This window comes from Corapipo altera, unplaced genomic scaffold (genome assembly GCF_003945725.1).
Source record: "Corapipo altera isolate COAL_440 unplaced genomic scaffold, ASM394572v1 23b, whole genome shotgun sequence".
Classification (NCBI taxonomy): Eukaryota; Metazoa; Chordata; class Aves; order Passeriformes; family Pipridae; genus Corapipo; species Corapipo altera.
In genome coordinates this window covers 8,943,780-8,958,665 of record NW_020884885.1, presented here as the reverse complement: position 1 = coordinate 8,958,665, position 14,886 = coordinate 8,943,780, and the positions used below count along the sequence as shown (strand labels likewise).

The 14,886-nt window shown below is 38.0% G+C and overlaps 1 protein-coding gene across 7 annotated transcripts in view; it reads left to right on the top strand.

Annotated features, from left to right (window-relative positions):
* The window catches only part of PHF21A (PHD finger protein 21A), a 128,182-nt gene that overhangs the window by 103,135 nt on the left and 10,161 nt on the right, over window positions 1–14,886 (top strand). For 5 of the 7 annotated variants that reach the window (XM_027641924.1, XM_027641920.1, XM_027641922.1 and 2 more), the window contains 8 exons: window positions 3,175–3,429; window positions 4,989–5,075; window positions 7,237–7,533; window positions 9,235–9,333; window positions 10,411–10,462; window positions 11,240–11,319; window positions 11,766–11,826; window positions 14,248–14,411. In XM_027641924.1, coding sequence (XP_027497725.1) covers window positions 3,175–3,429; window positions 4,989–5,075; window positions 7,237–7,533; window positions 9,235–9,333; window positions 10,411–10,462; window positions 11,240–11,319; window positions 11,766–11,826; window positions 14,248–14,411 — 1,095 coding nt within the window. Of the gene's footprint in view, window positions 1–3,174; window positions 3,430–4,988; window positions 5,076–7,236; window positions 7,534–9,234; window positions 9,334–10,410; window positions 10,463–11,239; window positions 11,320–11,765; window positions 11,827–14,157; window positions 14,181–14,247; window positions 14,412–14,886 lie in introns of all 7 variants that reach the window. The other 2 variants (XM_027641927.1, XM_027641926.1) reach the window with 1 other exon arrangement.

The window sequence follows — 14,886 nt, the reverse complement described above, 5'->3', positions numbered from 1 at the left end:
TTCTCATTTTCCCTTTTCCTGAAAGCAGAGGAGGGAGAAATGGTTGGACTGTTAGTTCTCTCTTTAACTCAGCAAGTTGGTTTGGATGCACTCTAAAATGTATTTGTGAGGCTTAGCTAGTTGTATTTTTGAGAAAAGAATATTGAAGAAATGAAGCAAATTTAACTTAAGGTAAATGCATTTCTGATCAGCAACAGCAATATCTAAAGCTAAAACACAACAAAGAAGTAAATATTACCGTGTCCTGAAGTATTTCTAGGCAAACAATAGATCAGTCTTAGCTGTATCACTGATCTCTGTTTTTCAGTCAGGAAACATGGCAGCAAATGCATTTTCATGTGTTTCTCTGTATTCCACACTTTGCATTCATGCATTAACTTCCAGGTCATCTCCTGGGTTGTAAAATTTAAGTTAAAGAGCCCTCTAGCGAAACAGTCCAAAAACTGCTGCATCCTTCTGACTACCATTGGTACAGTAGTACTTGGAAAGTAATTGCAAACTGAAAGGCAGGTTGTCCTGTCACTTGGACAAATAAGCCAGTTTTTATTCTTAACACTTTTATATTTTATTTATATTGTTAAAATTCTGAAGTACCCTCACTAGTTTCTGCACACATTTTGCATCTAAGGTTGTGCCTCTGTCTTGTTGCCTATCAGTCTCTTTCAGCAAAGAAAGGTCAAGGATTTTGTCTCTCTAGAGAGCTTTTTGGTGCCTACTTTTGTAGATAACACATTTTTCAAGGCTATATCAGTAAAGAGAATGCTTTCAATTATTATTTTCAGAGTAATCAAATTTAGAAATCAGTATATGCCACCTTAACAGTGACATTTCAATATACTTAATATAGTCCAGTAAGAAGGGCTTTTAAAATTTTCATAAAGCAACAAGCCTGCTAAGAGGTCATATTATTGCAATATTATGTGAAATAATGTAGGCTTACTATGAATGTCACATCAGTATGAATTCATGCATTGACTACTTTTTAGAATAACCAAGGTAATTAATGCTCAGCAAAGTAACAGGGATATTCAAGTTCTGTGAACTTCTGACTGGAACTATACTCTGAGGTATATATCCTATACTATACTATACTTAGAGATTTAATAGAACCCCTTGAAAGAATCAGTCTTGTATCACATGATCGATTACACCTTTCTTTAAAATGTTTATGGTTGAATGTAATGCTTATGAAAATGATACTGTGTTACATCTCATTCTTGAATAATGTTGCTGCATTATAGGAATAGAGCCTCTTGCTTTGGAGAAGGTGCAACAGGTCAATAAGAAGCCCTTAGATCTCAGATAAAAAGTTAAGGGAGTTGTTCATGTTGCAGAAAGGAAAATTTAATTATGTCTGGATTTTTTATAAATGTATAAAACATACATTATCCTTTAATTTTGCATTATACAGTGTTTTTTTCATATTTGGGCATAATTTACAGGATACAGTTTAAGCATTATGAAATTAGAAGTGTGAAGGTAAACTGTGGATTTTTTTAAGGAAACAATATTGGTGAAAATACTGAGGAATCCAACTGGAAATATATTGTTTTATTAGAAAGAAGAGAATGGTCTTGTATGATTAAAATCAGGCAGTCTAAATCAGGCGTGTTCAGAACACGAATAAGACTGCCTGATCCCTGGTTTTCCAATATTTCCTCTGTAGAGCCTAATTGTAGAATCATATAATCAGCTGGGTTGGAAGGGACCTCCAAGATCATCAAGTCCAACCCTTTATCCACTACCACCATGGTTACTATACCGTGGCACTAAGTGACACATCCAGTCTTATCTTAAAAACCTCCAGGGATGGAGAATCCACCACTTCCCTGGGCAGCCCATTCCAATGGCTGATTACCCTCTCTGTAAAGAATTTCTTCCTGATATCCAACCTAAACCTCCCCTGGCACAGCTTAAGACCATGCCCTCTTGTCTTGCTGATGGTTGCCTGGGAAAAGAGACCAACCCCGACTTGGCTCCAACCTCCTTTCAGGGAGTTGTAGAGAGTGATGAGGTCTCCCCTCAGCCTCTTCTTCTCCAGACTAAACAACCCCAGCTCCCTCAGCCTCTCCTCACAGGACTTGTGCTCAAATCCCTTCACCAACTGACATCAGGAGAGAATGGTGATTACTTAGTACTAAGAGCATTTGATCATGCCAATAACTGTTTTGAAGATGCAGTGCCAATGGAGTTTTACACCAAAGAGAAAAGAAGTAAGATCACTTGCCATTCTGTCGAGTGTCACTTGTTGTGAGTTTTCGGTTCGTATTGTGTTCTGGTTTTATGTGGAGACTCTCACCTTGTTGCTTTTTGAATGAGATTCATAATGTCTGTTTTCCTTAGCATCTTAGAAGACAGTACATTTTAAAATAAAATTATGACATAATAGTTGTTTTAACTTTGGAATTTATGGGCATAATGTATTCAGGCGTTTCAGATAAACGTGATTCAAACCCACTCTTTTTAAAACAGGCCAAGAGCAATCTCGGTGTCACATATATGTTCCAAAACTAGCCCATTCCACAGAAGTTAAGCTTAATTGCCTGCAGCTGGACAGACTAACAGACAACTCTTACAACTTCAGGACAGCTCTGCCAACACTCTTAGAAAAGAAAGTTCAGTGCTAGATAACTGTATGTATGGCTAAACTGAGATTGGAATGCCCAAAATAAAAATATATTTTTGTTTTTAAAGAAACCAGCTTATGAATGTTTTTCCTCTCTTCCTCTGATTATGAGGATCACTGTAACTAAAGTTTCCATTTGAAAATTAGAGTTTTACTCGATGAGAAGCTGATTTGCTTGTATGTTCCATAAACTTCCAACTTATAGGTTTGATATTGACAGTCAATGTTTGGAAGTAATATGAAACTAAAAGATCCAAAATGCATATGCCACTAACACTTAACTGTAATTTTCTCAGGAATTTGTTTTGATCAATCTGCATTGCTACAGATGATTAAACCAGACCAAACAGGTTTGCCTCAAATGAGAATGCTTTCTTGCTATCCAGTTTTCGGAGGTGTAAGATAATGTCCTTGTCAGAACAGCAGGTAGATAGGCTCAGTGTTGCCTTTTCTTTCTCACGCTGTCTATTGTTTCTGACTAACCAACCCACGTCCTGTCTGATACGGAGTGTCTCTGTCTCTTACAGTGTATTTTCTGTTTCCCTTAGAAAACTGTAACTACAGCTTCTATGATCACCACTAAGACACTACCTCTCGTCTTGAAAGCAGCAACTGCGACCATGCCTGCCTCTGTTGTGGGTCAGAGACCTACCATTGCCATGGTTACTGCTATCAACAACAATCAGAAAGCAGTCCTCAGCACTGATGCGCAGAATGCACCAGTCAACCTCCAGACAACAAATAAGGTCACTGGGCCAGGAGCTGAGGCAGTCCAAATAGTGACAAAAAACACAGTAACTTTGGTAAGCGTTTCATGTGTTTGCCCTGCAGATATGTGTGGGTTTGGTTAATAAGAGGACAATCAGAAAAAAAAAAAACAGTCAGGTTTTTGCACAGAAAGGAGGACAGTAGGGACATGTTATAAGTCTTCACTAGTTGACATTGTTAAAATGATAGCCTACAAGAAAAAAATTTACTCTCCAGGTTGGAGAGTTTTGTTTGGGAGAATACTGTTTTGCCTTATAGAATTAAATCGGTGCTATCATCACCTGTGTGAAGTTTGCCCTGTTAGTAATTTTTATTCATGGGGCAGCAGTGATTGCTTTGTCCTTATCTAATCTATGTGGCTATGTTCTGCAAAATTCCTACTCTTCTCTTTGGTAAAGTAGATGTCAGACTTTCTTCATTTGATCAGTTTGGGTTTATATCCTAATGTTTTTTTGAGTCAATCTTGCTCTGGAACCCGGGCATTGTATAGCATCATGACAGGGAAATTTTACTTCTGAAGTAAGGGCTATGGCTTCACTAAACATAAATCCAATTTATCCTTACTAAAAAATACAGTTTAATAATGAAAATGGAAGTAATTTTGCTTCCTAATGAGGCATATGTTTGTGATCAGAATAGAGAAGACTATTTGAGTGGAGTTTTTTCTACTGTTCTTTTCTTTTCCTATGTCATCCCTTGCACCACTCTCATCTGTCCTTTGTGTCTGTGCTTCATTTCTTTGCTGAATAACTCACTTAGGTTTGAGGAAGTGATTCTGTTTTAATAATAGTCCATGATCTATGTTTCTCTAGCAAATTTCATCAGAAATACCAGAATATTTTCTCAAGCATTAATTAATCATTACAAGACCTTTTTGAAGAAAATTGTAATCTTATGTGGGTGGGCAGAAGTACAGATGGGTGTAAACTAACATGGACATTAATTTCAGAGAATCTCCCCAGGTACTCAGGGTAGCTTGTCATGCTGTTCAGTGGTTAATCACATGGCAGCTCCATGCAGCTGATTTCAGTTAGACAGGGAAGTATTTAGGATTCCTTAATATCATATCTTAATTGCTTCAAAAGAATGGCCTACAATTGAAAATGTCAAGTTGTTTATTTAGAGCCCCTCATAGTCCCATTAATATTACCAAAAGAATTGTAACTTCCAGATCTTTACTATTTGAATGAGATGCTCTCTTATTCTTCTGTTTGCCATGCACTGTGAAAGGACCCTGGTTTATATAGCTGAACAAAGCTGAATAAAGTCTGTTACCATTTCCTGTCTGTTATAAAGTCAATTTTTAATGTTTAAAACAAATAGAAGTTTTTATTATCTTCAAATGAAATGGTTGTAGATTGCAAAGCACAGTACAGTTGAACTAAAAGGAAAGATGCCTGCAATTTATGAAGCAAGGTGTGTAGGAACTAGAACGTAAGATTAGCTCTGTCTTTAATACGTTCCTAATGAGAACCTGTTTACAGAGTAGAAAACCAAGGACATCATCAGGTCTGAAAATACATTCAGGACGTTGATTTTGGTGAACAACTTCAAAGCTAACTTCCTCTTACTGAACTGTCTTATGTTCTTATAGCAGGTTCAGGCTACGCCTCAGCCCATAAAAGTGCCGCAGTTCATCCCTCCTCCCAGACTTACTCCTCGTCCAAATTTTCTTCCACAGGTGAGTATACAGAGAACAAACAATAGAAGAAAGAAATTATAGCATAGGTAGAAGATACTTTTGACCAACACTGTGTCAGTGTTTATTGCTGATCTGCTGGAGGTTTGGGGATGATGCCAAATTGGAGGATGCAATATTCTTGAGGGGAATGCTGACATTCACAGGGCCCTCGACAGGACAGAGGAATGGGCAGCAGGAATCTCTTGAGCTTCAGAATGGAAAAAGGCAAAGTCTTGTGCCTGGAATGGACTAAGCCCCTGCACAGGTACAGGCTGGGGAGTGACTGGCTGGGGAGCATCACAGCTTAAAAGGTCTTGGTTGACAGTAGCTAAACTAGTGGCGTACCCTAACAGCAAAGAAGCCTAGCAGCATACTGGGCTGTACCAACAGGACCACAGCCAGTTGATTAAGGGACGAGATTATCCACCTTTCTTTAGTAATCATAAAACTGCATCTGATGAACAGCATGCAGTCTTGGAACCCCTGGTTGATAAATTTGATTGAAGCATGGGAAGGAAGCTGGGGGGACAGGAATATAGGAGTTGTAAAGGGGAGCTGAGGGATTTGGGCTTGTTCATTTTAGGGAAGAGACTTTGGAGGCACCCTAACAGCAGCATTGTTTCCAATATCAATAAGGAGATAAACCAGAAGATGGAGACATAGGTGCTTGGCAGGAGAATTACAGGCAGTGGTCATAAATTGGAACAGGGAAGATTTAGACTTTATATAAGGAAACAGTTCTCTCTTTGAGGACAATCAGGAGCAGAAGAGGCTTCCCAGACATGTTTTGGAAGCTCCATCCTCAAAAGTTCTATAAGACCTATCTGGACAAGCCCTGAGCAACCTAATCTGCATTTAGTGTTGGCCCTGCTCTGAGCAGGAGGTCAAGTTAGAGAACTCCTGAGCTGCCTCCGAGCCTGTATGAGTTTGTGATTATTAAATTTGCATATGATCTTATTCACGTCAAATGGAATGAACCCATGGAACAGGTGTCAGCAAAATCAAAGCATCACCTGAGGACTGAAGTTGCTGTAATTGTTGTTTGCCACTTATGAGTGAAAAAACCCCCACAAGATGTCTCTAGATTGTTCCCAAGTATTTCTGTGTTGCGACAGAGAGTGTGACCTCTGTTGAAGCTGAGCACTAAAACTTGTGGTTTACTTTATTTTTATGGTTTGGGAAGGACGCTTGAAAAAAAAATCATTGAAGAACTGTTTCATTTGTAAGAATTATGTGGTGCTGTGAATAAAAGTCTAAATCTTTTGCAAAATGAAGAAGGAAAGTACAGGTTGATATCTGATTAAGATTTGGGAATGGTAAGATCTGTTGGAATGTGACCTAGTTTTCCATGGTAAAATGCTTTATGGAGTATTAAAGGTGGATAGGACAATAGAAATCAAATAAGGAAAAGAAAAGATTTATTTTGAAAGTAATATGTTCTACTTCTGTGCTCTGTAATGATATGATAAGTACAAACTTAATAATGGACAAGAAATAAGCAAGTATTGGTGATGGAGTTGGGGAATATTCTTGTGGCTCTTTCATCTGAAAGAAGACAAATGACTGCATTTACCTGTAGCCTTTAGTACTTTCTATAAGGGATTAATGTATAATCTTGTCAATTTTTTTGCTTCACAAGATTGGTTGTACAGATGTCTAAATAAATATATGGAGTTGACAAAGGTAGCAGGTATTTGCTGAAAAAAATAATTATTTCAGGACATAGTCAACTGTTCATAACTTCTTGGAGGTTCAGTAAAAAACCCTGAAACACACTTTTAACATGAGCGCCTCAGCTGTGCCTGTAAATATTACATGGGTGTTTTGGCTTGCAAAACCAAAATGTTAATTTAGATACAGTTAAGGCACTTGGCAATAAACATTCAGTATAAGTGTCTGTGCATCCAAATACCATTTCAGGGACAGTGACTGCATATGCAAATGTTATGGATGGATTTTATGTAAGTAGGCTTGAAAATGTGACTTTTTTTTGTCGTAGCATACTTAGGGTGCTGTGCTAAAAATTACATTATCTAAAAAAATCAAATAACCTCCTGCAGATTGTACAAGCTGAATTGAAAGACTTAGTAAAAAAGTTAATCTGAAATACTGATATTCGAATCTCTCTTTTTTTTTCTTCTTTCGTCTCTTATTTTTGTAGGTTCGACCTAAACCAGTTGCCCAAAATAACATTCCTATTGCCCCTGCTCCTCCTCCAATGCTTGCAGCTCCTCAGCTTATTCAGAGGCCTGTGATGTTGACAACGAAGTTCACACCCACCTCTTTACCCAACTCTCAGAACTCCATACATCCAGTTCGTGTAGTTAACGGGCAGACAGCAACCATAGCCAAAACTTTCCCTATGGCACAGCTCACCAGCATTGTGATAGCAGCACCGGGTACCAGGCTCGCTGGACCTCAGACTGTACAGATCAGCAAACCAAACGTTGAAAAACAGGTACAGATAAAGTGCCTACTAATGCAAGATACTGGGCTTATTGCTTTACTGTGCAGGTTTGGAGAGGATGACAACCAGGGAGGAATTTTCAGTGGGTACCGGAGATACGTTCCAATGACAGTACAAATTGTGGAATGACTTGCAACTTTTGGGATAGAAGTTACCATTTCCTTTAATATGGGCCATGGCACCTTTTTCTCCTGCTTCAGTGTGTTATGCTCCCCCTACTGTTTTAAGTTCAGTAGTTTGTAAGCAGGCTGCATTGCAGGGTTTGACTGATGTCTTGGAGAACGAGTACAAACTGAAATCCATGTTCATATCAAACCCTTTTGTTTTGCAAGGGGTGGCGATGTGAAAGGCAAAATTTGCACAAAATTGTTGGGATATTGAATATGATAAATGTAGCCATTTCTTCCTTGATCCCTTGGTCTTGTGGTCTTGTGATTGGAGGCAAAATAGTCTCACTAAGCTTCTGAAGTCTAATAGTTGGATTGATTGAGTGAAATAAGACCCTCAGAAACAGAGAATTTGGATGTTTAGTTTTAAAGTCTCTCTCCAGACAAGACTTCTGTAAAATAAAATGATACTTCAGTCAGTGTGGATTGCAACTGAGAGTTCTTACCATTCAGTTCAAGTAAAGCAATATTCTGTTTCACTTTTATGTTAATAATAGTATATTTTATACTATATTGCACACTTTAACATGTAATATTTATGTTATTTATATAGATAATAGTAGTATCTATGTCACTTATAACTCTTTCATAGACTAACATGCCTTGAAGTTACCTTCTTTCTGCTTTTGAAATCACTTACGGAGACTATGAAAATTATGTGCATGAGAGATATGCTCGTGGTCAGTTCTGCTTATGAAGTCTCAAGAGTAGGTTCTTGCGTACCTTGGGGCTGTTCCACAAGTATCTCAGCAGTTGTGCCCTTTTCGTGTGATTTGAAGTTGTAATTCTACAATACTTGACTTTTGTTGCCTGTTTCTTTTGATGTCAGCAATATTCATTTACTCTTCGAATAAATTACTGGCAATTCAACTACTGAAATACGTAACAGAAGAGTGGCGGTGGTTCAATAATACATGAATTTTTCTGTGTATTTTCTCCATATCATAAAGGGGAAAAGTTTGTCTCTCTTTAGCTTTACCACACTCAGTTTATAGCTTCAACAGCTGTGCTATGGGCTGAGGACTGTCATGCAGAAGATTATGACTTGAGAAGAGGAAAACACTTCAGAAATATATGAGATTGTAGGACTCAGAGACAGTTTTTTAGCCATTCATTATTCTATGTACTATGAATACTGAGGAGTGAGAAAAATACAAAATGCACGTGCCACACAGAATGGTTTCAATGTGGAATTCTTCCACGGGATGAATTTTCTTGAAGTGTCTCTTAGTTTTCCCATACCTTATGGTGATTTCTGTAGCAAGGTTAGCTCTTTAAGATGGTTGTTATTCTTTGCTTGGCTTGTGGGTTAATGGAATGGTGGCAAGGCTGTTTCATCCTTTGTTAGATGAAAACACTTTATTTAGCATTCCTCTCACGTCAGATTCCTCAATTAAGTCTTTGTTAGTACATTGCCGGGTATAAATGTTTTCCTCTGTGTCTGCAAAAGTATTTGTTTTACTTTAATAGTCAAAGTGAAAAAAAGTTCTTATCACTGAATGAGAGAAAAAATGTTTCTTTTCAGACTATTAAACCACATGTGGAAACAGAAGAGAAGCAGACAGAAAGTCGTACAGTTACTCCACCTGCTGCACCGAAGCCAAAACGAGAAGAAAATCCACAGGTACACCCAGAACTTTCTTTTAAGAAAAAAAAGGACACTGTCCTTCAGAAAATATTCTTCTCCCTCTGTTCCCTCAAGACTCCTTAACTTTAACATTCCATGCATTCCTGTTGGACAGCAGTAGTTGATAAGGCTACAGAATAAGAAATCTAAATACATGTAGTGCATTGCATTTTTCAGTTCTGGAATGCATTTGGCTTCTGAGTCTTTTGTAAGTTAGAAGATCATAATTTCTCTGTGATACTTCCTTCACAGGGGCTTAGATTACAGTGTTGATTTCCATTCCTTTGAAGTTTTAGACTCTGGAGTTATTCTTAATGCTGAAGAAATGTCTTTGTTTTGCTTTGGAAAATATTTCTGCTCTGGTAAGCAGGATGGAAAGAGCCATGTATATTCACATTCTGCTTGGGTTTTAGTCCAGTTTAGTTTGGGGTGAAAGAGTGGCCAGAACAGCTGTTTTCTTAAAGCCTTTCTGCCATGCAGAGCTATGAAACTGACTGCAGCTAAATGCTCTACTTCGTTTGTTTCTGTAAATGGATTCAACTACTGTGTGAGCACTTACCGTTGTCAGTACAAATTCTGATTTTTATGTCTGTTAATTTTCTCCGTTAAAATTGGAATCCTTTAAGAACACCATAGTCCTTATCAAACAGCAAATGTAAGCCAGAATTGCTCCTTGTAGTTCACAATAGATGAAGAATGATCTTAAACTAGCATTATTTTTCTGGCAATTGAACTGTGTTGGTATTTACTAAGAGTCAATCACACAGTCGCTTCAGTGCTGGGCTGGGAGTAAAGACACTGCTTTCTTGCTCCCATTTCTGCCAACTCTGTGATCATGAGCAATTGGTATTTTCTTGTATCTCAGTTTGGGTTCCCGTCAAGAAAATGGGACTATTGTCTATTCTTTCTGAAGCTGTTTGACGTACATGAATGAAAAAGTGATTTATAGAAGCAAAGTATTACTAAAAATATTTTTGTTGCTTAGTTACCTGTCAGCTGCCTTTAAAGGACCTAAATGACATAACTTGTCCTAAGAGTTGGGCTTTTAATGATCTTTTTTCTCCCCCCTCACAGAAACTTGCCTTCATGGTGTCTCTGGGACTAGTTACTCATGACCACCTGGAAGGTAGGAAAAACGTTCTTGCATTCCCTGTTTCATGTTTCTGAATTGGAAGTAGAGTTCCAAAATATTTCTATATTAAATTCAGTATTTTCATGCACAGTAGTACCTTTGGGGTGTCTGTACTCTTGATCTAACTTAGTTTGTTGTGCATACTTTTTTGTTCCTCTTATTACATTGAAACAAAGTAGTTACTTATACAGTGGAGATGAGTGGTTGGGAAGAAGGTGTATGCTCTGGTGTTAGGAAAGAAATCTGTGGCAATACTGGGCAACTCTTGCTTTCTAGACAACCCCTGTCTCTGCAAAGATACACCATGGATAATTTTACTGTAACCTACATCTGGATTTTTCATTTATTTCATGATTTCATGAGGTCATAATTTGTAATGAACAAGTTAATGGATTATAATTGGTTTTATAGTTTAAACATCTAATCCTATACAGTGAAAGACAGCCTATAATTTCAATGGCTTGCATATTTCTCTACTGTATTTTTAAGTATCAGCAAGGTTACCAGAGGCTTTTAGTTGCGCTGACCATGACTACTTGGCAAGAAGATGGCAATCATTTATTAGTTGATTGAGCACTGTGTTTGTATTCCTTGTCAGCTCTTAGTTTTCAAACCTTCAGAAATTAGAAGTTTAACACAGTTGCCAATATTGGGCATGACTGGTGTTCTGTAGAAATCTTTACGGTTCTCCTCACATGCAAACTGAATTCCGAGAACTTCATATATTTCTGACATCCATTGTTTTCTAACTTGAATGCTTTGTTTTACAAGAAATCCAAAGTAAGCGACAAGAGAGGAAAAGAAGAACAACAGCAAATCCAGTGTACAGTGGAGCTGTTTTTGAGCCTGAGGTATTAATTTTTTGCTGGGCGAAGCCAGTGTTTTCATTCTGATCTTTTGTGTCTTTCTGCCATGTTGCTACCTCCTAAGCTATCTCAGTCCTAACTAGACTGGCAAGCTATCATTTATAGTTCAAAAGGCCATTGCAATCACATGACCCTCAGATTTTTAAATAGTAAATACACTGGGGTGTTCTTCTAATACTTATGTCTTCTTCTACCTTCTCCTATGTAAAGCTCTTGTTAAATGGCAATATGTGTTGGTCAGCTTATGTGTCAGCCTGAAGCAGTCCAGATGTCAGAAGCAGTGTAAAAAAGCTAATCTTTCTGAATCTGTGCTTCAGAAGACAAAAAAAAGCCGATAATCTCACTCAGGACTACTGCACTGTTCCTCAGCTAGTGCATATAGTTTTTCAAAAAATGTTGGTCAGCAGAAATTGTTATATTCTTCCCTGCAGCGCAAGAAGAGTACAGTCACGTACCTGAACAGCACAATGCATCCTGGGACACGTAAAAGAGGTGAGGTATACTTAGACCTGTCTCTCTGCTGTATGCATCTTCCTCCATGTTGCATTTGTAGTCCCCTTGCTGATTGGAAGAGCAAAAGAAGGACTCCACAGTACTTCATTTGTCCAGTAAATTTTCGCAGTAGACAAAGACCATGACTTCTAGGGACCAGAATAGCAAGTTTTATTAGGCAGCTCAATGTTTCCTTTCAATTTCACTCTCCAAAAAATAAAATTCACTAAATATAGCAAAAGTGAAAGGTGTTCGAACATCAGGTAGTGGTGTGAAGCTCCTGTCAAGATCCTCTTGTTAATGACTAGATTGTATTGTTACTGCCAAGGAGAACTTTGTTATGGAAAAAGTGTCTGTGCCCTGAATAGGAGAGGAAATTTAGTGTGACAAAAGCCTCATTCACCACTGGGAGTAGAGATGGGTCCTTCAGAAGAACTCATCTTGAGCAAGGAAAGCTACTATGCTCTTACTAAGCGCTTTTCTGCAACCAGAGTGCCACTTGTTCTAAAGTGAGAGAGGATCTTTCATATAGGTATACAGTATTATTCAGAAGAAATCCTTCTGTAGAATAGGTGAAATTTTAATACTTAGATTACAGTGAAACAAGTGAGTCAGAACAGTATGGAAGAGAATATTATACCATTTTTTTGTGTATGGCATTGACCACACTTCCATGACAATCTTTACCTGGTTTTTGATGATTTTCTGCAGTTCTTGAAGACTCATAATACCTTCTCTACTCCTGAGTTAGCTGTCTAAAAAAATTAATCAGTCAAATAAAAAAAAAACCAAACAGTCCCACCTAGCACTGACCAGTTCCATTATCTTTTGGGCTTTTTGGCTGCAAGGTCAAATATTCATTTGACATGTACTCTTCTTGATTATACCTCTTCAGTCCAGCAGGCAATGTGGCAAAGCTGGCACTTCTGCAGCTATGCTGTTTTTCAATAAAAGACATGTCTCTCCTGCTGTCCTGTAATAACATTAAATGTATTTTTCAAAATGATATGGTGTAGATTTTATAGAGAGAGTTTTGCATTTACTCTGTGGATTAATGTTTCTTCTTATAGTAATGATTTCTTAATTTTATTTTAGAACTCATTGTGAACAATTACTGTATCAATGGAAATGATTGCAAGCTTTTGTACTTGATACTCTCTTACCCTGTTTTTGCAACTGACTATTAAACTTTCTGGTTTTTTCCTCACACTCTGTTGTGAGCCTGTACCTTGCATCAGCAACAAATTAGTAGCACACATTTTCAATTGACAAAAGATTTGGGAGTATACATTTGTCTTGTAATTTAATACAGCAATATATTGAGTGAAAAGCTTTTGAAAGCATGTGCCCTTGAGAGCTTTAGTTTAATTCTAGATGGTGCTGAGCATTTCAGATTTTCAGCCATGGACATCACTATCAGAAATCCGTTTCCAAGGACGTACTTAGTTCTGGAACATATCCAGACCTTAAATGCAAGGCTTAGCATGTTAATAGGTATAGACTGACAATCTGTAAACATAAGATCTAGGGCATTATTCCTAGATCCTAACTCCTTTATGTTTACATATCCATAAATTACCCTGGAGAAGGGAGGCAGAAATGATGGTTACCTACTGGGTTTTTTCCTGTCTTGCTTTGCATTCATTATTTTATAAAAATTATTATGAACACACTTTGCACATCTGCTAGTCTAAGGGAGCATTTAGGAGTTGCGCATAACCAAACATACTTGACTGATAAAGTCTAAGAAAGAACACAGAATTTGGAGGGGGTTACAGTGGAAGACCAGTGATAGGTTAAAACTGGTAGTAGTTATGGGTCGGACAAGAAGACCTGTTCTTGAGGTAGCCTAATTTTAAAAATGTACCGGTAGGGTAGAAAGTGCTGATCTGTGGATTAGTGGGTTTTAAAAAATGGGAAGAAAAGTAGGGAGTTCGTGAGTGTTGGCCTCTGATAAAGGACTTAACCTTTGTGTAGATTTATGCTGGCACTAGAAAGATAGGGAGGTGTGGGATAACACTAGAAAGGATTTAATAGTAGTTATTGTCGCTTCTCTCTAGCTTTGATGCCAACATGTTTCCCCTAAAAACTGAACAGCCTCATTTCTAGGAGTGGCAAGTGCCCCTATGCTGCTTTTGTGGGAATGATTCTTTGACCCTCTACAGAGCTTATTTCTGTTTCCTTCTGAAATACATCTTTTAAGTGTTCTTTCCTTGCAAAATTCTACTTAAAGATTTCTAAAAAATGTTTAAATCTTTGCTTCTGTCCTTCCACTTGTAACTTTTATATTAACTTCCTCTCTGTGCTACATCATTTCCTTTTTCACGCTAGCCAATGAGGACCACTGGCCAAAGGTATGTAAGATCATTTTTCCTTTCTTTTTTTGTTTGTTTGTTTGTGTTCCCTGTTGTTAATATGTAGGTCGTCCACCTAAATACAACACGGTGTTGGGGTTTGGGGCTTTGATGCCCACATCCCCTCTGTCCAGTTATCCTGACTCCCCTGAAAATGAAAAGACAGAGACCACATTTACTTTTCCCGCAGCTGTTCAGCCTGTGTCCCTGCCTAGCCCCAGCTCCACAGACGTAAGTAACTCTTGGGGAGGGGATTACTTTTAGAAAGTTATGCGTAAACAGACAGAAGGAAAATCATTGCAGATTTTGTTTCTTTAGTCTCACTCATCGTTTGTCCTGATTCAGAGCAGTGAAACAGTTCACCATTTTTTTAACACCCTTCCCTTTTCCTCCTGCACCTATGTTGCAATCCCGTAAAGATTTTATTTATAACTCCTTCCGTGGATTGAAACACTGGGAGGCACCAGGCATGCTAGATGAGCTCATTTCTTTTGTGCAGTGTCTGAGATCTTGTCTGACTGAATTGAATCTGTCATCCATGAAAAAGGGGCGGGGGGAGGAAAGAGGAGAATGAAAAGTATTAGTTACAGACCATAATAACAAAAAAGTTATGTTTCTGTAATGAGAGAAGGAGGTAAACTGCTTCATCATGCAGAATAGCCAAGAGTATTTGCAGTATTTGCAGCACTGATTTGGCAGAAAGTGT